Genomic DNA, 27,525 nt, shown 5'->3' with positions numbered 1-27,525 from the left:
CCCCAACTCAAAAAAAAAAAAAAAAAAAAATTAAAATCAGAAATAACCTAAAATATTCAATTATAAGGAAAAGTAATTGAATACTGACATTCAAATGCAATGAAATATAATGTAGCTTTGAAAAATGTGCACTAAGAAAACATAAGAAATAACTGGCTGTTATGGCTCAGGCCTATAATCCCAGCACTCTGGGAAGCTGAGGCAGGAGGACTGCTTGAGCCCAGAAGTTTGAAACCAATCTGGGCAACATAGTGAGACCTACCTCTAAAAAAAAAAAAAAAAAATTAGCTGGGCTTAGCTAGGCATGATGGTGTGCACCTGTAGTCAGGAATGTGAGCGGGAAGGACTGCCTGAGTCCAGGAGGTTGAGGTGAGTTGTGACAGTGCCACTGCATTCTAGCCTGGGTAACAGAATGAGATCCAGGAGTGAGAGAGAGAGAGAGAAATAATTGATTTAATTGTCCTGATTAGTATAGAGTTCAAAATTGCCCATGCAGTAAGGTTACAATAATACTTTTTTTTTTTTGAGTTGGAGTCTCACTCAGTCGCCCAGACTGGAGTGCAGTGGCCACTCCCGGCCACCGCAGCCTCGCCTGCTGGGCTCCGGCGATCCTTCAGCCTCAGCCTTCTGAGTACAATAATACTTTAAACAACAACAGAAACTATGTGCATTCCTTTTTTTGTTTTCTTTTTTGGCTGATTTATCAGGCTGTTGTTTTTAATCAACATATATGAATACAAAAATTACTAGTAAAAACTGTCAATAGTAGATACGTTTGACTTTGTGACATTCTTTTTCTCTGCCTTTTATTTTCCAAATAATATCAACTGAAGACACTTTTCTTTAAAATGAAATGCCATTCATTTTAAATGATCTCGTGTGGCAGAGTTAATTGGATATTCGATATCCACTCTCCTCTTCTTTCCGTTTATACTCAGTAAAACACTACATTCCCCAGCCTCTCTTGCAAATGAAGGTGGCCATGTGACCCAGTTTGAATCAATGGGACATAAAGGGAAAGTCCTGGGTGCTGCATTCTGGAAAGTTCTTTGAAGGGCACAGACCTCCCTGCCTGGCCTTCATCTCTGCCCTTTGCCCTTCACATACTGCTGTCTTTGAATGAGGATGTGAAACAGGTGAGAAGGTGAAGCAGCCATCTTATGAGCTTGGGGACAAAAGATACCCATGAAAGGATGGAAAGGTGAAAGAGCCTGGACTACTGAAGGCACTACAGGGCCACAGCACCAACCCTGGACTTCAAACCTCTAATACTTCCTGTTACGGAATAAAAAAGAAAAGAAAAAAGCCTCTTGCTTATTTAAAACTTTCTCTTACATTCAGCCGAATGCAACCCTTAAACCATCATGCTAAAATTAAATTGCTAATTAACAAGTTATACCCCTAAAAGATACTTTCAAAATAATATAATCGAAACTACCTTCAAAGGAGAAAAGTAAACCTTAAAAAAAAAAAAAGGTTGAGGTTGAAGACTCCAAGCTAGTCTACAGCAGAACAAGCACTATAAAGCTTTACTTTCACTTAAGCGAATAATTCTTCCAAAATATTAGAATCACATTGAGCAACACACCTAAAGATGGCTAACATGTATATATTACCACAATAAAAAAGAGTTAAACGTACATTAAAATAAAGTCCACTTTAATTATTTAATTTGAAAACATTTCATGTTTCATTTTATTTTATTATAGAGATGTGGGATACACATGAAGGTGAACTACACAGGCAGGCTGCATGCGGGGGAAGTTTGGGTTTCCAACGGGCCTTCCTTCCACTGGTAGAGAACCCAGTACCCTTTGTATTATCACACGCCCCTTACCCTCCTCCCTCTGGCCCTCCCCTAGCAGTGCCCAGCGACTATCAGTCTCTCACTTGTGTTCATGTGATCATTGTTCAGGGCCCACTTACGAGTGAGAACATGTTATATTCAGTTCTTTGTTTCTGCATTTCACGTATTTTTGTCAAATAACATTTAACAATATCGTACATATACTGGTTAACAACTAGTGTCTATCCTTTTGTTATCTATAAGCAAACCTGAAGTTTGAAGTTACTCAAAACTAGTGTTCAAACCGATTGACATCAATTTAATAAGTATATCTGTATAGATAATTCCTAAAGATTAAACAAACCACAAGGATAATCAGGAAATTTGCAAATGGTGATTGAATTCAAACTCTATCCCACAAAACAACTAATTTAAGCCCTTTTCTCTAATTATCAGTTTAATAGGAAACCAAAAATATGTTTGTATTATATGAGTATATGTCTGAATTTCATAAATATCGTTCTTTATGTCAAAGGATAAGACCTGGTATATCTTTCATCCTCAGGTAAGAGAGCTCTCTTGATTGGACACAGGATTCTTAGATTCCAGTGCTTTTGAAAATTCAGTGTTTGAATACTTCTATCATTGATTCCTTAACTAGATTTCTAATTTCTGTTGCCCAGACAAATCCTCAACCCAGATTTCATTGTTTAAGAAAACCCAAAGACTCTCATGAGGCATCTGCACAGAGAACAGGCAGGGTTCCCTTTACAATGAACTATTTAGACCAGGGGTGTTGACCTTTTGGCTTCCCTGGGCTGCATGGAGTGAAGAGGGATTGTCTTGGGCTGCACATAAATTACGTAGTATACTTAGTGTATATGCATAATAAGATTTATTTTATTTCTTATATTTTCTATTACAGAGTTTAGAAAAATGAGGACAATATAAAACCAGTGGGAGATTTGACCTTGTTTTTGTTAAACTGATCTATCACTGTCTGATTTATTGGAAGTGGTTACAATTCTTAGTGAGTTCCCAAGGTGCTCGCCAGAAACGTTTGTTTGAATTTTGTTCTTTGTGTGCTTCATAATTTAAGACAGTCGCTCACAAATGTATGTGCTGCCAAAAAGCAATGCCAGGAATAAAGTGTGATTGTGAACTTCAAAAATGGAGTCATGCATGGGGTCACGAAGAAAATATATGATGAAAAACACATATTAAAAGATTCTGTGAGCTGGGCTCGGTGGCTCAGCCTGTAATCCTGTGCCTTTGGGAGGCTGAGGTAAGTGAATTGCCTGAGCCCACGGGTTCGAGACCCGCCTGGGCGGCGAGACCTCATCTCTACAATAAATCAAAAAATCAGCTGGGCGTGGTGGCACATGCCTGCAATTCTGGCCACTCGGAAGGCTGAGGCGGAAGGATCGCCGGAGCCCAGCAGGCCGAGGCTGCGGTGGCCGGGAGCGGCCACTGCACTCCAGTCTGGGCGACAGAGTGAGACTTCAACTCAAAAAAAAAAATAAATAAAAGATTCTGTGGCGCTGCATTGCTGGTTGTCCTGGGCCCACATAGCCCGCAGGCCATGGGTTAGACATGCCTGATCTACACTAAACTTCCATTCTCTTTCCTTTCCGCCTGGTCTGTGGCCCCACTATTGGTTGCTCTGACAGTTCTTCAGTCCCTTACTGAAGAGAAATAGAATTCTCTGCTTCTGAATCTAAACCTCACAGGGAACCATATTTTCTTCCAGAATAACACAGGTCCATCAGGGAAAATAAGTGTATTTTCTTGCCAAATGAATACGTTACAGAGTCTCAGAGCTAGCAGTCAGAAAGTCGCTTCAAGGCTCTTTAGATGTGCTACAAGGGATTTTACCACATCACATCAGCACTTGTTCATATTTTCCATGAGGCTGGTGATAACAAATTTCTTGAGGTAGGCCTAGGGCTGGGCTATCAAGGAGCAGGTAGCCAGAATATTTTGTATCGAACAGGTAGTGTTTCATACCATATATTCTATAGGTAACATTAAAATTCTACCTGCAACTAAGAAACAGCACCGAGCTTAATATAGCCCTAGCAGTGACTTCTGAATGCCACAAGAGGGGGATATAACCCTATAACAGAGAGAAAAAAAACTCCACAAAAAAAGAGTTTTTCCAATTAAAAAGAGAAATATTTTCCCGACTTCTCAAGATATAGAAATAAAGGTCTTTCTGGATTGAAAATAAGAGAGTTATGCAAAAAGACTTATTTCTCCTTGATTCATGAACAAAAATGCACCATTTCTGTATCTCTTTCACTTTGCAATTGTTCCAAGAATAACACCTATAAATGCTCTGACCCTCAGGACTCCTGTGAATATACCTGTCCACTCAGTGGTCTGCCTGTAACTATTCAAAAGCTGTTTGCTGTAATTTCGATAAGCAGGACAGAAGGACTGTTGGTTTAGCATGGAGTAGTGTAGTTAAAGGGTATAGGCTTTTTAAGGAGAGAATCTCCTTACCTCCCCACTGTGTGAGCCCAAGCAAACCACCTCGCCCTTTTAGTGTTACATGCATTAAAGGGCATATATTAAATTTTACACCACAGGGCTTGTTGCAAGATTAAGGTGAGGCATGTGAAATTAATTTTCATTCTATGCATGTTTAATTACAGACATTATTATTATTAAGTCCCACCAATTCAGCTGAGTGTTATGTTTTTATTTTCACAAAGAGTACCCCTTGGGTTTTCATAAGATTTCCACGTTTCTGAGTATTCTTGAAATAAAAATTCAACAGGAGTTCTGAGGAAAAAGCTGGGTCTAAACATGCTCTAAACCCAATAGAAAACTTGCTTTGAGCCTTCTCTACATTTTAAAGGATAAATATTTGAATGACTAAAAAGCAAATGAATGTGCTTTATAAAGTATACGACAGAAATTTAAGTAATTTATCGGGGATTAAAATAAACTCTCAAAGAGGGAAAAGATGTCACTGAGGGCAACCAGAAGAAACAGTAGATGAGTCAGCCTCAAGAGGCTTCATGTTTATTTTAGGGTAATGTTATGGGTTCTCTGTTGGATTTTGTACATATTTTATATGTGTGTGTATGTATGTACACAGATGTGCATGCATGTGAGTGTTGATTGTATATACATGTGCACATGCTTGTATGTATATTACAGAGGAACTAGAATGTTTGTAGACACGTAGAACATATGTATTTCTGTGTTAAATGGGCTCTTTCAGATTGCAAGGGACAGAAAGGTTTCCACTCAGTTTGACTACTGAGGTTCCTTTTTATCCCTTTTGTTTGAACATACACCAGAATCCTTGTCCTTCTTGATAAGGAGGAGATTAAGCTGACAGCCTTGTTACAGGATTCCTTGCATACAAAAACAGCTCCTCTGAACAAAATATTGTATTTGGACCTTGTAGTTTTTAAATTTTTGTTTGAGATGCCCAGGAAAAAAAACACATAATGCCCTTTAGTTATTCTTTTTTTACAAAAATGTTTTATGAAGATAAGCTCTCACTATTAATATATTGCCCAGGTTGGTCTCAAATTCATGGCATTAAGCAATTCTCCTACCTCAGCCTCTCAAAGTACTGGGATTATAGGAACAAGCCACCACACCGGCCAATTATTCTTTTTGTTTAGCTATCTTATTACTCACCACTGGCATTCGTTCATAGACACGAATAGAAGATAGTCTATCTACAATAAAGCAAATATGAGCAATTGATATTTTATCAGAATTAACTCAACTTATAAAACATACATATGATTGTTTTTGTACCTGAAGGATTTCCACGGATTTTTTCCATTTTCTCTTCAAGATAAGCAATTTGCTTTTCTAGTTGATCGTTTAGTTCAAGCTGTGTCTCATAACGGGTTTTCCATTTACTACCTGAGTAAAAAGGGGGAAGAAAAGAAAGATCACTGCCATCTCTCACTTATTCATTAAAATAGCATGAATAGCTCAGTTTTGCTCTGTTACTGTACTCAACGTTATTAGCAATACAGATCGACTAGAAGGAAATGATTTCTATGTTACACAGGATTTTCTAGACTGCAGGGACTAGACCCACACTCAGGCTACCACAGAGCCAGACCTCACTACAACTAATGTGATTCCTGTTCTTCCTTACTTTCCACTCTCTTTTATTGTTTATTTTCTCATGTGGCTTTCTGAAGTCCATTTGAGGGAATATCAGAAACATGTTTCTCTCCTTGGAACTTGAAATATCCACACAACCACCCTAAACAGTACTAACTTCCTATCCAATGTCATGTTCATTTTCATTTTTTTTCTTTTAAAAAACAATCCTGAAGTCTGTGTAATAACTATCATTTTCATGTGTGTTTGCCATGCATAAGCACACAATGCTTTACATATACAAATTTAATTCTAATTTTTGAAAATGTAGTTAACTATTTTACAGATGAGGAAACAAAGCTCAGGGATGTCAAACAACATTAAGATAGCAGAGCTAATAAATGGGGAACTGGGGTTTAAACCTAGTTTTACCTGATTTCAAAATCATATTCCCTTAACTGCTAAGCTAAGGTAGCCTTAGCTATCTTCTCAGGCATTTGGTCTTAACCTTAAGCAATTTTCTTTCACAAAACCTCTCTGGCTGTTAAAGTCAACGCATTTGTCTTATTTCTAGGAGGAAAGGAGAATGCAGTCTAGACTTAAAAGGTCTTTGGCCTCAAAGCCCAAAGCTAACTTTTTTGTCTTGAAAGTCAGGCTTTGTTGCAAAAAAGACGGCCTCTTTTTCAACTTTACATATGTAAAACAACTTCTGCTACATAATAGTTGATAGAGGAGTTGAAGGAGAAAGAGAATACCAACACAACCACTGCCAACCTCCTCAACTACGACACAGGTCTCCCTTACATCCTCCCCTACGTGTGAATGAAAGGTGTTGGAACACACTCCCAAACTGAAACTCATTAACTCAAATGCTTTAGGGAACAAGAAGTCAGAAGAAACCCTGAAAGACTAAACATTTATCCAAAAGGTACTGCAGAGCACAGACAGATGGACTCTTGTTTATAAATGGCTAGCTGAAAAGTCTCTGTCATTGTATCTCCTTTTTCACCATGGGAGTGGACATTTCAGAGCCAGACGAAAATGATTACCAAAAGATTAAAAGTGCAATTTATGCTGGGCATGGTGGCTCACGCCTATAATCCCAGCACTTTGGGAGGTAGAGGCAAGAGGATTGCCTGAGTCCAGGGGTTTGAGACCAGCCTGGAAAACTTGGCGAGACCTCGTCTTTACAATAAATCAAGAAAAATTAGCTGGTGGTGCCCACCTGTAGTTCCAGCTACTTGGAAGGCTCAGCTGGAAAGAGTGCCTGAGCCCAGAGGGTCGAGGCTGTGGGGGCCGTGAGCGTGCCACTGCACTCCAGCCTGGGCAATAGAGTGAGACTCAGACTCTAAAAATAAATAGATAAATAAACAGACAAACAAATAAATAAAAATGCAATTTATTTTTGGCACATTTGAATATAGCTTATAAATTTTGACTTCATTTTATTTTAAATTATTATTGATCTATGGTTAGAAACGATGAGATTTTTAATCATAAATGCTCATATGCTTTCTAACCAGTCATGCCAAAAGTAAATCAAAATTAGCAGCCTATAAAATGCCTATATTATCACTTTTTGGTATATAAGTATTGACAGACTAATTGGACAATCTGAGTGGAGTCCAAACGTAAAACACCTGTATTATCTTCAGTAACAATTCTTTTGAATCTCCCTTTCCCATCTCTTAAAAAGAAATGTTATGGACTTTGCAGCAACTTGGCTGGATTTGGAGTCTATAATCCCCAGTGATTTATCACAGAAAAAAAAACTGAGTACCACATGTTCCCACTCATAAGCGAACCTTGAACATTTACCATAACACTATAAGAGAGGGATTGGCAGTAGTGGGATACTTTTGGGGGTGGGAGTGGGGACACAACATCAATAAGGGTACCTAATCTCAAACCAGGCAAAGTGGGGACCAAAGGGATACACAAACTTTACCTGTACGATATCCACTTGTATGCCTAATCCTGAATTGTACCCCATATCCTTAAAATAAAATAAAATAAAATCTGAGCCACAGTCTATGATTTCTGACCATTTTGAGCGACTGAAGTTCTCAATCTTGCCCAAATGTAAAACTTCCAATTTCATACCCAATAAATACGTCACTCACCTAAAAAATATAAATAACTAAATAAACAAACAAAATTGATCGAAATATAAGCAAATATAGATAAGCCTACTGGTATACTAATGTTAATAGTACATAGTCAAAGTGGTAATGATGTCAATATCCATGTTCCCCAATGTGGTCAACTGATCTCCAATTATATACTCAAAAGTGTGTGAGTCCTTTGGTGTACACAGGTGGTGCTGGATTGTAAAGGATGAAAGAACAAAGAGAAAGGCATATGTGTATGTGGACCCAAGTCCCATTGCTTGTCACCCAGAAGCCAAACTCAAAAGATGACAGTTGGTGAAAGAAAAAAAAAAGTGTGATTTAAGAGCCAGCAACCTGAGAACAAGAAGAACTAAAGTCGAAAAACCACCCCAGATCTTCGGGCTGGTTAGAAGGGAAACTTGGTGTGGGACACATGCAGAAGGGGCACAGGGGGCAGGTCTGCGAGTCCTGCTCTGAGGGCTTCTCTTGGGTGGTCGTCTTCCTGGAGGTCTGACTGGTGTCACCTCAGCTGCAGTCAGGTTATGGGTCATCCGCCTCGCGATTCCCCCAATCCTGAAATAAGGGTTTAATTTCTGGTCTAATATTTGCTTCTGGAATTCTGAAGCAAGTGCAGGATCAGATAGGCATGCTTTAGGGAGGATGAGAGAGAACAGAACAAGGAGGAAGGTAAGAGAAAAAAGCTTTTTTAAAAAAAATGGTGATAAAAAACTGTTTCAAAGCAGGATTCTTGGATACATATGGACTGCTGAATTAAAGGAGAAAAATTTTTAAAAGTAGTTCATATAAAAAATGGGAAGAAAAGTTTTACGTTGTATGAAACCTCTTTTCTCATATGTAAAATAAACTTTCTAGCTTCTAGGATATTAGGAGGATTAATTAAAACATGCAAAATGCTTAGGACTTTGCAGGGCATGCAGAAAATGCTATATGAGGATAACGTTGGTTGTTTTCAATATCATTTTCATCATCATCATCGATAGGGCTTGTAGGGGGATGGGAGAGGAGGTTGCAGTTAAAACAACTCATCATATACACCTCGCCAACGGAGCACAGAGTTGCAAGGGCCCAAAAGCTAACACTGTGCTCTAACAGCATCCTGTTACTGATTGCTTTCCTGCCTGTATCTGCTCTCCCGAGACCCACATCCCAATGACGAATGATGTCCTGGTACTGACTGTCAGTGTTTGCTTTCCTAAAACTACATTTCACAGACAAGTGATTAACATTATCCTGAGAGTGACTCATTGAATGTGGATGTCTGCACTTCAAGGCCTGCACTTCAAGGCCGTAGGACCGGCCTCAGCAGTGCTGACATCTGCATTTGAGGGCCACATGACCGACAACTCAAACGCCCAAAACTGCCTCTTGGAGCCCAATCCCAAACTCCCAAAAACTGCTTCTGAAAGCCCGATAAGCCAAGACTGGAGTTTTATAAGTAGCCAACAAAAGAACAAAGATCACTGGTTTCTCTCTGTAGAGCCAGCCACCGCCCCCCTCTTTAATAAACCATTTTAGCCACCAGCAGCTCATCTCTTCTTTCTTGGCAAACGTTACAACCATCATCATCATCACCACCATGAGATATTTATCCCCAAAGTATTTTCCAAAGGTGTAGCACTATACTGTCACAGTGACGTACAAAGTGCCTGTTTCACTCTCTGAAAAAAATATCTTCTTTGATAGGCAAAAAATTGTATTTGTTTCCAATTTCTTTGACTAAAAGACAAGTTGATGATTTCTCCACAGCCATGAATTGTCTTTTTGTCCAACTCATATATATCTATTGGAAACTTTGTGTTTTCTACTTGAATTGCCAAAAGTATAAACATAGTGAAAATACAGACCTTCTGCTCATCATCGTAGCTCCATGTAGCTTTCCCAGACTATTTTACTTCCCATATGAGCCTCCTTTTTTTTAATCAAAAGAAGTTACTTTTTCTGAAGTCAAGCCCAAATATAATTTCCTAAGTGGTTTCTTTTATTACTCTTAAAGTAAGAAAGGCCTTATATATCCATAAACAGATATAAATTCATATGCTTTCATTTTTAAAAAATGTTTAACTCTATCATCTAGAATTTTTTAGTGTTAAGTGTGGAGTGAGGATCCATATGAATTTTTTTTCTAAATATTACATCAATTTTCCAAACAATTTATTCAATAACTCATCACTTTTCATTTAGCTCCTTAAAAGGTCATTGTGATGACAAAAATTACAATAAAACATTATTGGTAGTCATCTCCTTGGTTTTAGTTGTTGGCCCAGAAGCCTTTTTCCAAATGGGGATGGCAGGATAAAGCTCTTATTTCCAACGGTGGGGAGAAGGGGAGATGGTAATTAGAAGGTGAAAGTTTCATGACTGTCATGAACTAAATAGTTATGTCCCTCAAAATTCGTATGTTGAAGCCCTAACCCCCAGTGTGACTACAGTTGCAGACAGAGCCCATGAGCAGGAGACAAAGCAGAAAGAGAGCCCATACTAGCAATAGAATTAGCCAGCACCTTGATCTTGGACCTCCCAGCCACCAGAGCTGTGAGAAGATATATTTCTGTTGTTTAAGCCAGTCTGCAGTATTTTCGTTATAGCAGCCCAAGCAGACCACAATATTGATCATTTTGCATTTTCTCTTTTGAGTGTATGATACAGATTTTGCTTATAATAACTTGTTTCCCCAAAGACTCAAATAAAAAGATTAACTGACTTTTTTTTTTAAGTCAGAGTCTCACTCTGTTACCCAGGTTGGAGTGCAATGGCATGCTCCCAGCCACCACAGCCTCAACCTGCTGGGCTTAGGCGATCCTTCCTTCTCAGCCTTCCAAATAGCTGAAACTACAGGCATGCACCACCATGTCTGGCTAGATTAACTGATTTTCAAAATTAACAATAACCTGGTCCTAAATTTTACAGGATTATTAACATGGTTTTAATAAATAAACTAGATTCTGTTTATATTTTAATCTGTTATAGATTGAACTGTATTCAGTCACTTCCCTCCACCCACCAAATTCATATGCTGAAGGCTGAATCCCCAGTACCCCAGAGTTTGACTATAGTTAGAGACAGAGTCTTTTAAAAGGCAATTAAGGTAAAATGAGGTACTATGAGATAGCCCCAATCCAATATGACTGGTGTCCTCAGAGGAAGAAGAGATTAGGACACAGACAGGAACAAAGGGAAAGTCATGTGAAGACACAGAGAGAAAATGGCCACCTACTAGGCAAGAAGAGAGATCACCAAGGAAACCAACCCTGCAGACACCTTGATCTTAGATTTCCAGCCTCCAGAATTGTGAGAAAATAAATTTCAAGGTTTAATCTATCCTATCTGTCATACTTCATTATGGTAGACCCGGCAGGCTAGTATGCTATCTATTCTGTTCTGATGATTCATTTTTAGTTTTAATGATTATAGCTTTATTATACCTTGTAAGAGTCCCTCTCCCCACAATTTCTTTTTATTTTTTATTTTAAAGATGTGGGGTACAATTCAGGATTAGGTATACAAATGTTGATTACACAGGTACCCTTGTTGATAAGGTGTGCCCCTCCCTCCCTTAGCAGTTTCCCTCAACTGCCAGTCTTTTTCTTACAGTATTATGATAATTGTTAAAGGTCTCCTTATGAGTGAGAACATATGGTACTCTGTTCTTTGTTTCTGTGACAGATCACTGAGCGTAATCAACTCCAAATCCATCCAAGTTGCTGCAGAGTCCCTATGTTTGTCCTTTAAGGCTGCATAATATCCCACTGCGTATATGTACTATATTTTTTTAAATCCAGTTCAGCTTCAATGGGCAGCATGGTTGGTTCCATGTTTTTGCTATTGTGAACAGAGCTGCAACAACATACGTGTGCATGTATCTTTCTTGCAGAATGATCTGAGTTTCTCTAGATATATTCCCAGTAGGGGAATTGCTGGATCATATGGAAGGTCAATTTCTAGTTCTTTCAGAAATCACCACACTGTCTTCCTAAGAGGTTGCACTGGTTTGCATTCCCACTAGCAGTGTAGAAGCATTCCTTTTTCTCTACATCCGCACCAGCATCTGTTGTTGTTTGTTGTATTAATGATGGCCATTCTTATTGGGGTTAGGTGGTATCTCAATGTGGTTTTGATTTGCATTTCTTATACACACCAAAAAATCCTCAGTGAGGACATCTGCCTAACTGCCTGTTTGACCTTGGACTAGTGCCACTCTTGTTATTGATCCTTGTAGCCGAAGATGATTATCTCAAAACAATTATGTAATTCCACCATTTTTCCTTAAAAACCTGTCTTCCCTTACCCTCCCTGAATACACATAGTTTACTACATGCATATTCCCATTGCAATGCCCTACTCTGTAATAAACGCATGTCTCCGTATTATTTGGGTTGACACTTTAAATAGTCTATGCTCTTCGTACAAGCTAATTTCTAGCATTTCCCCAGCTCTAGTATAGAGTCTTAGATGTTCAGGGACTTAAGCACAGGCATAGCTGTTACATAGCCATTAATTCACATGTGTCTCTCTCATAGAAATTTCCTGATGTCCAGTGAGCAATAACTTTAGCTCATTAACTGTAGGAAAGTTGATGGTGACTCTTTTGCTGTTGTGTGTGTCACCTCCCTAACAGAAGCTCAGCAAGGCATGCACTAATGCCGTAAACTTTTCCATTTTCACTTTATTATAGGGTTTTTCTCCAGTATGAAATCTCTTACATTGAATAAGGTGAGAATTTGGACTAAAATGTTATTATTCCCCTATAGCCATAATTTTCTGTTATCTCTTCACATAGATCTTGCATATTTCTTGTCAAGGATATTGTCTGTTATCTTATGGCTTAGGTTAGAATTGAGGGTAGTGTCATTTAAAAACACTATTTTCTAACTAGATAAGCATTGAGTTAAAAAAAAATTGATCTACCTCCTGTACTGAAGTGTCTATGATAGTTTTGTTAAACCAGCTTTGTTGCTAAACCAGCTTTTTAAAAACTTGACACAGGTAACTCCATTTTGTAGCAGATCCTCCATTTCAGTTGTCAGCCTACCCAGATATAACCCCCCCACCCCATCGTGTGACTGTTGTAACCTTCCCATAATTGCTAGGCCACATCCTTGTTCTCTCTCAGCGTTTGGAAACTCCATAACTGCAAATTCCATATCTAACTGTACCCTTGCTCAACCGAAACCAGATGTTCTGTCAAGAAATGTAATCATAACTGTAAAGCTTTTGTGGTTTTTGCCTTTATAAACCCCCTGCTTACCCCATTTGGGGTCGAGAGTTTTCCTGGAGTTAGCCTGCTTTCGACCGCTGGCAATAAAGGACTCAAAAATTTGACCCTCCTTTCTCATGGTTCAGTTATAACATTTGGAGGCCCCAGTGAGATTCGCCAAGCTTGGGAAGTGGCCTCACCCTGGCTCTCCCTGACTTGGTGAAGAAGTTATAGGGGAGGCACCCCCTAAGACATCCCAGGGCCCCATAACCTCTCATCTGGTCTGGAGGGAGTTGGAATGATCGCTGACTTTCCATCACTTCAAAAGTACCTGAGTCTGTCTGCATTCTCCTAGGAGTTAAGAATCTGTTCTGGCCGGGCTCGGTGGCTCAGCCTGTAATCCCGCACCTTTGGGAGGCTGAGGTGAGTGGATTGCCTGAGCCCGCGGGTTCGAGACCCGCCTGGGCAGCAAGACCTCATCTCTACAATAAATCAAAAAATCAGCTGGGCATGGTAGCGCATGCCTGTAATTCCGGCTACTGGGAAGGCTGAGGCGGAAGGATCGCCGGAGCCCAGCAGGCGAGGTTGCGGTGGCCAGGAGCGGCCACTGCACTCCAGTCTGGGTGACAGAGTGATACTCTAACTCAAAAAAAAAAAAAAAAAAGAATCTGTTCTGTTTGTGGCCACTCTTTCAAGGGGTTTATTGCCTGATGAGGCTGCCCCCTTGGACTCTATTCATTAAGTCAAGACATTGACCAAACAGAGTCTCAGTATTATCTGATTTTCTTCTAAGCTGTATCTGGTTATGCCAACATGGGAGCGAAGCCTTCTCACCCCTCCAATCTCTTGGTCTGTATGATTAAAAACTTCTCTGTTGGATCTGGCGAGGACTACGGTGTCCAGCTCTCAAAGAGCAGACTCTGGACCCTCTGTCAAGTTGATTGGCTGTGATTCAATGTCAGTTGGCTCTCCACTGGGTCTCTGGACGTTCACATCACTCAGTCTGTTTGGAAGGTCATTACAGGGACTCCTGGTCATTTTGACCAGTTTCCCTATACCAACCAATGGTTATCTTTGGTTCAGAATCCTCCTCCCTGGTTGAAGACTTGTTTCCTTGGCACCCCCTCTCACATTCTTGTCTCTAAACCCACGCATGGCCCCTGCCTGGGGCAATCCCACCATGATCCTACTTGTCCCTTTCCAGGGTGTTGCCTCACCACCCCTCACCAGTCCTGTTTCCCCACTGCCTAATTCGTCATCCTCTTCTGAGCCTATCCCTAAGCTCTATCCTGTCTTGTCTCCCTCCACGGATACCTCAGGCTCCCATCTTCCGCCATCCTAGAATCCGAAGCCTTTCTCACCTACTGTTTCTCTCCGTCTTTGGCTTCCTGACTCTGGTCCCACACTGATCCGGCTCCTCTCCTCCCTTTTCAGGAAGTTCTCAGTTCGCAGGGAGCTGATCAATCCAAGCAACTTTTCTTGGTATATGTTCCTTTTTCTACTTCTGATTTATATAACTTGAAAGTTCAAAATCTGCCATTTTCTGAGAAACCCAGGTTCTAATGTCTCTGGTCAAGTCCGTCATGTGGAACCACTGCCCCACCTGGGATGACTGTCAACAGCTCCTCTTAACCCTGTTTACCTCTGAGGAGCATGAACACAATAAGACAGAGGCTAAGACATCTGTCCTAGCCTCTGAGGCCAGTACAGAGGAGGAAAGTCAGGAAATCTTAAATGAGGTTTTTCCTTTTTCCCATCCAGACTGGGACCCCAACACCTCGGCAGGGTCCAGGGCCTCAGATACTTACCACCAGACTCTATTAGCTGGGTTAGGAGGGGCAGCCTGCAAACCTATCAATCTTTCTAAAACTACCGAGATTTTCCCAGGGTCCTGAGGAATCTCCACGGGCATTTCTTGAATGCCTTCAGGAGGCTTTTCATACCTATACCCTGTTTGATCCCTTGGCCCCTGAGAATGCTTGAGCTACCAATTTGGCATTTGTGGCTCAGGCAGCTCCGAGTGTCTGGAAAAAGTTGCAAAAGCTAGAGGGATTTGCAGGCATGAACATTTTCCTGCTACTTGAGGTGGCTCAAAAGGTATTCAACAATCGGGACGCCGAAAAACAAACAGGTGGTGCAGGCAGTGGACAAGACTACAAAACACCAGGCCAAAATACTGGTAGCTGCTCTACAGGTTTCCAGGCCAGACTCCAGGCCACCATGCCAATGAAAAGGAGGACCTGAAAGTAGACCAAAAGGTATGGAGCATTCCCCCTTGGCAAAAAAATCAATGTGCTTACTGTAAGGAACTTGGTCACTGGAAAAAGGACTGCCCCCGCTGCCTGAAGGCTGAGGACCCCAAACCAGTTCTGGTCTTGCCTGCCACAGGTGGGACTGAAAATGATTTGGACTGAGGAGACCAGGGTTCTTTTCCCTTAGGCCCCCAACAGCCCATGGTAACCACTGCTATCGGGAGCCACCCAGTCCAACTCTTGGTGGACACCGGGGCAGAACTGTCGGTCCTAAAGTCACCATTGGGACCTATGTCCAACAAACAAATCTTGGTTCAAGGGACAATAGGGACAATTACCAACTGCAAACTTACTTCTAACCAAACTGTTGATTTAGGACAGAAACAGGTCACCCACTCGTTCCTCATAGCTCCGAATTGCCCGTTCCCTCTGATGGGCTGTGACTTGCTCCGAAAGCTAAGGGTTACCATTGTGTTTTCCTCCAATAAAACTGAGATGTTTGTTCCCACTGCCTATCAAATGCATCTAGCCATCCCGCTCTCTGAAGAATATCTCTTAACCTCTCCTAAATCCTCCACTGAGAATACCCCGTCAAGCTTACTTTTACAGTTACAACAGGAATTTCCTTCAGTCTGGGTAGAGATCAACCTGTCAGGATTGGCAAATCATCACCCTCCGGTTGTGGTAAGTCTTTTGGCATCAGCCACCCCTGTTCGCGTTCATCAATACCCTATGAGTTTGCAGGCCTGGAAAGGAATTGCTTCTCACATTAAAAGACTCTTAGCAGCTAATATTCTAACACCTTGTCAATCCTCTTGGAACACTTTGTTCTTACCAGTCCAAAAGCCAGGAACATCTGACTACCGGCCTGAGAAGTAAATAAGCGGGTTAAAACCATCTATCCTACAATTCCCAACCCATACACTTGCTCAGCTTGCTTTCCCCTCAACATCAGGTGTACACTGTGCTGGATTTAAAAGATGCCTTCTTCTCTATCCCCGTGTCCCCTGTCAGTCAACCCATCTTTGCCTTTGAATGAACAGATCCTGACTCGGGGGACACCAGTCAGCTGACATGGACCCAGTTACCGCAAGGTTTCAAGAACTCTCCAACTCTCCTTGGGGAAGACTTACAACATGACCTGACAGGGTTCCATGCCCTACACCCTGAATGCTCCAGTATGTGGAGGATCTCTTGCTTGAGGCAGCAGATTGGGGCACTTGTTTAAAAGGTACCAAAGCTTGGTTACAGCTCCTCCAGGACTTAGGCTATCATGTACTGGCTAAAAAGGCAGAGCTCTGCTTGACTGAGGTCTCCTATCTAAGATACTAGCTGAAAAAGGGTAAGCAAGCCCTAACCACGGCCTGGAAGGAAGCCATCCTTCGAATCCCTACCCCGACCTTGAAAAATCAGGTATGGGAATTCCTGAGGGCAGCAGGATACTGTTGGTTATGGATACTGGGATTTGCTGAGATTGCCAAGCCCCTATATTCAGCCACAGCAGGTAATCAATCTCTGACATGGACTGCCACTGAGGAACAAGCATTCCAGCAGTTAAAAACAGCTCTTATCCAAGCCCTGGCTTTGGCCCTCCCGGATGTTACAAAGCCTTTCCACTTGTTTATTCATGAACAATGGGGAATCACAAAGGGGGTTCTTACCCAGAATTTAGGACCCTGGAGGCGACCAGTGGCTTACTTGTCAAAAAGACTGGACTCAGTGGCTTCTGGCTGGACCTCCTGCCTTCAGGCCATTGCCGCTATCGCCATACTAGTCAAGGAAGCAGACAAACTAACCTTTGGTCAAAACTTGGCCCAAACTATTCCCCATGCTGTAGAATCCCTGTTACGGGGAGCCACGGGTCGCTGTATGTCAAATGCACGCATCACCCAATATTAAAGCCTCCTACTTGATCAGCCCAGACTAACTTTCTCTCCTACTCAGAGCCTCAGTCCAGCCACTCTGCTGCCCGATGATTATCCAGAAACGCCAGATCATGACTGTGAAGACATACTAGACATCTCCAAAGCCAGCTGCCCTGATCTTCGGGACACTCCCTTAAACCAGGCTGATGCTGACCTGTTCATGGATGACAGCAGTCTGGTAATAGGGGAAGTTTGCAAGGCTGGTGCGGTGGTAACCACGGCTCACAGTGTAATCTGGTCACAATCTGCCCAACGGCAGGCACATCTGTCCAAAAGGTTGAGCTAATTGCTTTAACCCAGAACCTGTGAAGGGGAACAGGAAAACGGGGTGAATATTTTTACTGACAGCACGTATGCTTTTGCTACTCTGCATGCCCATGCCATGATTTACAAAGAGCAAGAACTTCTTACCGTGGCAGGTAAGACTATAAAAAACAAAGAGAAAATTCTTGCCCCCCTAGAGGCTATGTGGCTCCCGAAAGAAGTAGCTATCATTCATTGTAGGGGACACTAAAAAGCGGATACTCTGGAGACAATAGGAAACCACCTGGCCGACCAGGTGGCCTGTGAAGCAGCAGAGCTCCCAGTTGAGCCCCTCGCTATCCTGCTAACTAAAACTTTTCCGGCTCCTTTGCTTCCGAAACAGCCTGTCTATACCCAAGAAGAGGAGGAAAAAGCTGACCTAGCGGAAGTACATAAGGACTCCTCAGGATGGTGGATAACCAAAGACTTCAAAATTATCCTCCCAGCTGCCCTCAGATAAACTCTGGTAAAACAACTTCATGCTACTACCCACCTGGGAGGCACCAAGTTAACTGAAATGCTAAGCCAACATTATTACATTCAAGACCTACGAAGCCTCACTGAAACTGCTGCTGCCATATGTTCTGTTTGTCCATGAGTAAATGCAAAACAAGGACGAAAACCACCAAATAGTACCAGGGTCTGGGCACTGAGCCCCAAAGAAACATGTGAAGTGGACTTTACTGAGGTAAAACCTCCTCATGCAGGTTACACATATTACTTGGTTTTTGTGGACACTTTTTCAGGATGGGCGGAAGCTTTTGGCACAAAAAATGAAACTGTACTTACGGTCACAAAGTTTTTATTAAATGAAATTACTCCTAGGTTTGGGCTCGCTCTCTCTATTGGCTCTGATAATGGTCCTGCCTTTACCTCATCCATAGCCCAATTGGTCAGCAAGGCACTGGGCATAACCTGGAAATTACATTGTGCCTACCGGCCACAAAGCACTGACCAGGTAGAACACATGAACCAAACTCTGAAAACTACTTTAACCAAATTAATAATAGAAACCGGTGAAAAATGGATAAGCCTTTTACCCTTGGCCTTTCTCTGAACCCAATGCACCTCATACAAGGCTGAGTTTGCCCCAGATGAAATCATGTTGGGAAGACCCCCTCCTCTGTTACCCTGATTACAGGATCCCATTCTTGAGGAAATTACTTATCAGTCTCTGTTACGGTATCTTCAGTCTCTCTAACAGGTCCAGGCTGTTGTTCACTCTAACGTTTGAGCCATCCTGCCAACCCCATCCTCTACACCTTGCCATCCCTTCCAATCCGGAGACCTGGTCTACAGCAAGAAGTTCCAAAACGAGGGAATAACTCCTGCCTGGAAAGGACAGTTCAACGTCATCCTCACCACTCCTACAGCACTCAAGGTTGATGTAACACCAGCCTGGATTCATCACTCATGAGTCAAAGAGGCCAAAGACAACGACCAAAAATGGACAGCCACGCCTGGAACCGACCCTCTCAAGCTAAGATTCTCTTGTTCTGGTGTTGCTTCCTAGCCCGTCTCTTCCCCCTAACAAGGCAACCCAAAAAACCATCTATTCATTTTCCCTGACCTCCTTTGCAACAGGCAAACTGTTAGATATCCATAACTGGATTGCCCCTTCCAACACAGTCCTATTTAAAGCAGATCTTGTTGACCTAGTAGCAATGAAACATGTATCCTGACTGTCTAATATCCCACTTGTATATCCCGAAGGTGGACACTACTTTCCCTTACAAGGCACAGACTTTTATCTATGCCCTGGGAATCCCACCGACCTACGATGTGATCAAGCTGATCACTTCTTTTGCCCAGACTGGAAATGTGTCACCATTACAACCTACAGTGGGGGGGCCTAATAAAACTGACAAAATCACCCCTTGGCGAGGCACCAGCCCAGACCCCACTCGGGGGCCTGTGTACATAAAAGTCAACCATCCTCCCCACTATTCTTGGAGCACAGGCTCCACCTGTGGCATACGACTTTATGTAAGAGGCTATGACCATGGTGCCTTATTCACCATCCAATGGCGAACACTTGCCTTCGGGGCCACTGGCAGACCTAGAGGACCCCTGATTCAGTAATCATCAGCTTTCGCCTCCTGCCAACCAAATCACCACTCCAGGGTCACCTCAACAGCCTCTAAAACCAGCCCGGAAACCTCCTAGTCTTTTCCCCATGTTAACAAATATGCACCGCTTGCTTAATGCTACCCATCCCCAATTAGCTTCAGATTGCTGGCTTTGCTTAAAGTCAAAATCCCCTTACTATGTGGGCCCAGGGGTCAAAGCTCCTATTGTCAGCAGCACTGACAAAACTAAATGTTCACCAGAAACAGTTCACGTTGCCATAGGAAATGTAACTGGTAATGCCTCCTGTCTCTTAACTTCAGGTTTCAACCTTACGGCTTCCCCATATTCTGATGTCTGTAATTTGTCTTTCACCCTGACCATGACCAAATCCATGACCTATGTGGCTCCTGCTAACACTTGGCCAGTCTGTTCAACAGGCCTTACAAAAAGTAATACTACTAGGAAGTTAGACAATAAGCCTACCTTATGTATTACTGTCCACTATAAGCAGGTATATGCTTATAGTGACCCTGAAGGGACTCTTTTACTAAGTCCTCCTGTTCTACCTACTCATGCTTCTCGTTGGAAACATGGTGCCTCCTTACTGGTGCCTGCCTTAATCGGGCTAAGCGTAGCTGGAACTGCTGCACTCAGCACCACCGCCTTGGTCTGGGGAGAACTAGGTCTATCAAACCTTGCACAAGAAATTGATGCTGACATAGGAAACCTCCAGTTTGCCAGGGACCAACTCCATGACCAGGTAGAATCCTTGGCAGAGGTTATCCTTCAAAATCACAGAGGCCTAGACTTACTTTTCCTATCCCAAGGAGGACTCTGTGTAGCTCTCGGAGAATCTTGTGGCTTCTGTGCAAACAAATCAGGGGTAATTAAAAACACCCTCCAAAGAGTCCGAGAAAATTTAGACAAACAACAGAAAGAAAGAGAAAGTAATAAATCCTGGTTCCAATCCTTGTTCGATTGGAACCCCTGTCTAACAACTCTTATTACCAGCCTGCCTGGACTTCTTATACTTCTCCTCCTCAGTCTACTCATAGGACCCTGTATATTAAGTTGGATTATTCGCTGTGTCAAACAGCGAACCACCTCTGTAAAACTCATGTACAGGAGAACCCACTATAACTCTATACCCATGACGATGAGTCAACGCACTGACTTATGAACAACTAAAAGGGGGGAATGAAGTATCTATGATAGTTTTGTTAAACCAGCTTTGTTAAAACTTGACACAGTTAACTCCATTTTGTAGCAGATCCCCCATTTCAGTCGTCTGCCTACCCAGATTTTAGCCCTTCATGTGTGACTACTGTAACCATCCCATAATCGCTAGGCCACATCCTTGTTATCCCTCAGCGTTTGGAAACTCCCTAACGGCAAGTTCCATATCTAACTGTACCCTTGCTCAACTGAAAACAAATGTTCTGTTAAGAAATGTAATCGTAACTGTAAAGCTTTTGTGGTTTTTGCTTTTATAAACCCCCTGCTTACCCTATTCGGGGTCGAGAGTTTTCCTGGCGGCCTGCTCTCGACCGCCGGCAATAAAGGACTCAAAAATCTGACCCTTGGTGTGCTGGCAACTCCTTTCTCACAGTTCGGCTATAACAGTATTACCCAATAGTCAAAGGGATTTGGGCATAGAAACCAGCCTACAAATAAAGATTCAAAGAAGCTCAAAGGTCATTCCCAGGATAAAGATACAAATTTGTGTATTGTCAGTATACAAGTGGCATTTAACACCATAGGACCAGAGATCACCTAAGTAGTGGGCACACATATCGAAGAAAAAAGAAAAGTCAGAGGATGGACTGAGCCCTGGTGTACCACAAGTTTTCATAAATCAAGAAGATGAAGAGAAATTATGACTTCCTAGTACCTAAGAAGACAAGCAAGATAGGGTGGTATTCCTGAAGCCAACGAGCAAAGGGTTTTAAGGACAAGGGAGGCCGAGATCAATTATGGCAACACTGCTGACAGGCCAAATGCGGACTGAGAGTTAACATTGGTTTTAGCAAACTGGAAATCATTGCTGACCTTGACTAGAGCAGTTTCAGGTGATTACAGTCGAAACTTCTGATTGGAGTCAGTTCAAGTGAGAATGAGACAGTGATGCATGTACTGGGAAAACCCCACCATTTCTATTCCCAGACAAGGAAATGTCCAGAGTCTTAGTAAACCAAAGTTCCCTTCTTTAGATTAAAAAAAAAACAAAACTGAGGGACAAATTTAAGAGGTGGAAAGAGGTAAAGTCTAAGAGTATGGAATCTGACATCAGAATGCCTGGATTTGACCTCCAGATTTATCATTTACCAACTCTGTAGCCTTGAGAAAGCCATTTAGAATCCCAGAGTCCCAGTTTTTTAAATCTGTAGAATGGAGGTAATTTTACTATGTTCAAAGAGTAGTTTTGAAGCTTCAACTCTTGAAAATACTTTTTTAGGCTTTCCAAAACGCTGGTTCTTCTTACTTAAAAAAAAAATCATCTGAACATTTTCTTTTTGTCTTATCACTAAACTTTGTGATGTTGAAACTCAAATTAAAACATAAAACCACTTTTTCTGTATATAGTTTCCTGTGAATCCTAAAGAATTTCAGGAAGAGACTATGGAAATATGGAGCCCTTTAAAGTTGTTTGTTTGATGTTTCAACTAAGAATTACTCCAGTAACAAACCAGATTAAACAAGAATAAGCATATGAGAAAAAGTAGGAATCACAACTACACTTTTGAAGAGTTTTGCTGTACATGGGACAATGAAAGAGGATGATGGTTGAGGGGGAAAGGGAGGGCCAAAAAGAAGTTTGTTATCTGTTTTAGAGATAAAATAAGTTCAGCATGTTTGTAGGCTGCTGGGAATGACCCAGTGGAGCAGGAAAACATAGTCCAGGAAAGAGAGGTGACTATCCAGGAGTGACATCCTTGAGTAGGTGAGAGATGGGATCTACTGACAAGGGGAAGAGTTAACCCGAGAGAAGAATAAGGACAGACCATCCATAGGAACAAAAGAGAAAAGGATGTGCCAAGATGCAGGTGGGTGGGTAGTTTTGTTGGTGGAAACACATAGAAGTCCTCTTTTGATTGCTTCTCTTTGCCCTTTGAAAGAGGAGCGTAAGCTCATTAGGTGAGCGTGAGAAGGAGGGTAGTGTAAAAAAAGGGGAAAGGGTGAAAGAATAATCTAAACAGGGAGTGTATCCATCACGGTCATGTGTGCATGTGTTTCTTTTATAATGGCAACAGTAATAGATTTTAAAACTCCTTTAATTTTGCCCCATTGCCTTCAGGGTAAATAGGGATTCACAGGCATCATATTAAAGACTCTGCCTCCAGCCGGGCATGGTAGCGCATGCCTGTAATTCCAGCTACTCGGAAGGCTGAGGCGGAAGGATCGCTGGAGTCCAGCAGGCGAGGCTGCAGTGGCCGGGAGCGGCCACTGCACTCCAGTCTGGGCGACTGAGTGAGACTCCAACTCAAAAAAAAAAAAAAAAAAGAGTCTGCCTCATTTATCTCATTCATAAACCTTAATCTCATTTCCTACTCCATTCTCATTACAATCTATGCTCAATTTTTATCAAGTACTTAGCATTCTTCTCAATGGCTTTATGTTTAATGCTCCTGTGGCAGACTATTTTCCACAGGTGACCACAATAAGTATCCCATCCCTTGTGTAATTCTGTAATGTGACCTTGAAAAGCAGAGTCTACTTCTCCACCTCCTTGAACCTGTGGCTGTTTGACCAATACCGTGGCTATGATACCATGCCTGCTCTGGGAGTAGCCCTTAACTAGCCTGGCAGCTTGTCTTTGTGCCTTCTGGAATGCTTGCTCTTGGAACTCAAGCTGCCATGCTATGAGAAGCAAAAGGCACGGGAGACATTTCCAACAGGCAGTCCTGGTGGGCTCCCCATCGACACTCAGAATCAGTCACCAGTCATGTGAGTGAGTCATCTTGGATGACCAGCCCAGATGCACCTGCTGATGACTGAACCCCTGACATCACATAACTGCAACCAAGAGAGACCCCCAACCAAGAACAAACCTGCAGAACCATGAGAGATACTTTGTTGTCTTAAGTGCCCGCATTATAGATATGATGCAGCAGGAGACAACCAGACCGTTTTCAGTGCTGACGAGGTAGATGGCAATTGGAGTTGTAAGAGTGATGATGGCAGAGAGGGTCTAGAACTTAACCACGGCAGTGCCACTCCCTGGCTATATGACTTCGGAAGTTACTTAAATTCCTGAATTTCATCTTTCTATGAATAGGGATAACAATAACCTCCTCACCTGACACAGTTCCTGGCATTAAATGAGGCGGTAGATGTCTCTGCCCCTTACTTTGAGCCTTTTCTTCAGTCCCAAGGGAAAGACCTCTCTCCCACCTCCTGACCCACAAACTGGCTCCTCCCCACGACAAGAGCTACTGACAGTTAAGACTTGCTGAGCTACGTTTAACCAGTGGGCAAAGTTACGGCACTGCACTCATGCCTGTGAGCATGCTTTCTGGTTTTTCTGGCACCAGGTACAGGAGGAAATCCCAGCCACCCTGCCAATAACTACTTGGAAAGTACACTCAGGGTCTGCTCCCACAGAGCAGGTATATCTAATATACAGCTATGGAGCTATAAGAAGCTACTTCAGCCTTGGGACAAAGCAAAGCTCTCCAACCATGCTTTAACATCACATTTGATACCTACAAAAACCAGCGTTTTATTTCTCATATGGCTTCCCAACAGGGGAAGAGTGTAAATGGGTTGATGAAACAAAGCACATCCTGTAACTCTAATAAACTCTGACTTTTTTTGTGTGTTAGAGTCTCACTCTGTTGCCCACGCTGGAGTGCAGTGGCAAACTCGTGGCTCACTGAAGCCTCAACCTCCTAGGCTCAGGTGATCGATCCGCCTCAGCCTCTCAGGTAGTTAGGACTACAGGTGTGCACCACCATGCCCCGGTAATTTATTTTATTTTATTTTATTTTTTCTAGAGACAAGCCTTGCTTTGTTACCTAGGCTGAACTCAAACTCTTGGGCTCAAGTGATCCTCCCACCTCGGCCTCCCAAAGTGCCAGGATTATAGGTATGAGCCATTGTACCCAACCAGACTCCCACCGGTCTTTAGCATTCAGTTCAAGCACTGCCTCTTCTGGAAAGTCTGTTTTTTTGCCTCATCCAAGGTGTACTAGGTTCTCGCTCCATAAGTTTCCATTTCTCCTTATGCAGACCTTCTACCACTTCTCATATTCATACTTTGGCTTGATACTGTCTCCCAATAGTCAATAAACCTCTTCAGAATGGGGGGGAAAAAGGTTTTTTCATTCAAAGTGCTAACATACGACAGGGTCTCAATCAGTATTTGTGGAATGAATTAATTAGCTTGTGTACAAATTTTAAGGCTATTGGGTATGTGTATACGTGTGTGTGCGCGCACGCAACACCCTTACACATACACATTCTTCTAACACAAACATATGGCCAAAATCTAGATAAAGATTTTAAAGTTATACTCCTAATCCAGAAGTTATAAAATGACTTGGATTGGACAAAAAACTTGTGATATTTTAATATTTACCAAGGAAATAATATACTGGTGTCATGTAACAAAGGTTTTGCTAATCAGTTAACACTTTTAGCTTGTAATGTAGAAAAAATAATCAAAGGTTTGACTTGCTGAAGTATCAGTTTTAAGGCCTCTATAATAAATTATTATTAAAGCCCCCAAAAAGCAAAACTGAAATAATGGTAATATTATTCAACAGAAGAAATTTAATGCACTATAGGCATCTTGGTAAAGTGAGCAACAATTATACAGGATTCATATATAAATATTTACTTATATACCTTCATTGTCAGTATTGAGTTTGGCTTCCAGTTCTGCTATCTTGTGTCTTATTTCAAGCACTGAGAGTTGTACTACATCCCTGTTATTAAAAATACTTTTGTTAATTATGATTCAATTAAAAATAACATAATCCACCACTACTTCAGGAACAATTTATTATGAAACCTCTTTTATTGAGGACATGATTGAGATCAGGAATCAGGCAAACAAAGGCTGGTGAGCCAGTTCCAGAAGGACTCATATATGCACTAAAGCTCAAAACCCCTCAGGCAGCCACTGGATACCTTTTATTCTTATATATGATGCCAAAGAAGCTGGTTATCTGGTTTTTCAGAACCCAGGAAATGAGGTGCTGAAAATTATTACAGAAAGGAGTAACTAGTGCAAGTGACAACCTGAAACCAAGAGGAATAAAAAAACACTAATTTTAAAAATACATATTTTAAAAAAAAGCATTCCAGAGCTTATTTAGGACATCAGCAAATAGCACAATAGCACATCCATTGCCATAATATGATGGCAATTCCATATCTTTGCAAACTTACTATGTTCAAGGTAGTGTACTAAGTGCTGACGACATTACGGTGAACAAGTGAAAAGAAAAACAGCAGCAGCCGATTTCCACTACAATCCAGTACTAAGTGCTTTACAGGACATCTCGCTCAACCCTGGCAACAACTGCGGAAGGTGTGAGATCACTATTTGTGTGCCAATCTCAGAACTGAGAAAACTGAGGCTTTGCGAGATTAATTAACACGTCCAAGATCATACGGTTCCTGAGTGAAGAGGGCTGGGACCTGCATTTAAGCAGATTCTTCTAGAGTACTCGCTGCCATCCTTTTCTTCCTCAGGGGATACACAGAGCCTCAGAATGCTTACAGCTTGGTACGAGTACCAGAAATAGATAGGCAATGAAAACAATGGGGCTGGAGCTCCATAAGAGAAAAACGCTGTACGCTCTCGGGACACAAGAGGGTAAAATTCACGGGGCCTGTGGGTGGGGTTGGGAGTGTGTTGAAAACACACTTTAAAACGTTTCAAGCAATACGAAGGACTAATACTGCTTTCAAATGCATAAAGGAGGGACATCATTTTTACGAAATGTCCCTATTTCTTAAGTTCTTCTAAAGGGATGAAAACACTCGTAACTAAACATCTTTTCCACCCGAATGTAGTGAAACATCAGAATCAGACGCACAGGACACAATGCGCCCCACGAAAGAGATCCTAAATGCAGAGCGTCCCACCTCACGACCCGCCCATTCGCAAACAAAAAGGCTTAACGGAAAGAAGCAAAGGTACACCTCGCATCCAGAACCGTTTCTGGAGGCCGCCCGACGTGCACGGGCGTCCGCCTCGGCAGCCCCGGCCGGGGCCACGGGCCGAGCTCTGGGCCCCGCACGCCCCGCGCCCCCCGACTCACTTCCGGTGGGTTTCCTCCAGCAACTCCAGCTGAAGGCGGTCGGTGCTCAGGCCGTCGAAGCCGTCGCCCCTCCCTTTCCCCGGCGCGTCGGGGTCAGGACCCCCCGCGCCCGCGCCCTGAGCACGGCTCGGAGCTGGAGGCCCGAGGGAACACCCGGGGAAGGGGAAGGCGACGGGGGAGCCACGAGCGGCGGCCATGGCGAAAAGACGCCAGGTAGCGCGGTGACGTCATAAGGCGAAGCCCGCAGGAGGCCGGGGAGGGGCCGGGCCCGAGTGAGAGGGGCGGGGCCTGGCTGGGGCGGGGCCGGGGCGGGACCGCGGTGGCGGAAAAAATGAAAAAAAAAATTAACGAGGTTAGGCACAGAGACTCACGCTTGTAATCACTTTGAGAGTCTGAGATTGGAGGAGCTCTCAAGGCCAGGAGTTCAAGACCAGGCTGGGCAACATACAGAGACCCCCCCATATCTTATTTAAAAATTTAGCCAGCCATGGTGGGGTGCACTTGGGAAG

General features: G+C 42.5%; 1 protein-coding gene across 3 annotated transcripts in view; it reads right to left on the bottom strand.

The window, feature by feature from the left end:
- Window positions 1–27,097, bottom strand: part of CCDC169 (coiled-coil domain containing 169) — a 70,600-nt gene extending 43,503 nt beyond the window's left edge. The window contains exons 1-4 of one of the 3 annotated variants that reach the window (XM_021713549.1): window positions 27,017–27,070; window positions 25,593–25,672; window positions 5,570–5,680; window positions 5,447–5,487 (exon numbers count right to left, since the gene is read on the bottom strand). In XM_021713549.1, the coding sequence (XP_021569224.1) occupies window positions 5,447–5,487; window positions 5,570–5,597 (69 nt within the window). In that variant the 5' untranslated portion in view covers window positions 5,598–5,680; window positions 25,593–25,672; window positions 27,017–27,070. Of the gene's footprint in view, window positions 1–5,446; window positions 5,488–5,569; window positions 5,681–25,592; window positions 25,673–27,016 lie in introns of all 3 variants that reach the window. The other 2 variants (XM_008060370.1, XM_008060371.1) reach the window with 2 other exon arrangements.
- Window positions 27,098–27,525: the final 428 nt, after the last annotated feature.

This window comes from Carlito syrichta, unplaced genomic scaffold (genome assembly GCF_000164805.1).
Source record: "Carlito syrichta isolate Samal-C Ts95f unplaced genomic scaffold, Tarsius_syrichta-2.0.1 Scaffold304601, whole genome shotgun sequence".
Taxonomy (NCBI): Eukaryota; Metazoa; Chordata; class Mammalia; order Primates; family Tarsiidae; genus Carlito; species Carlito syrichta.
This window is presented reverse-complemented; position numbering and strand designations above follow the sequence as displayed.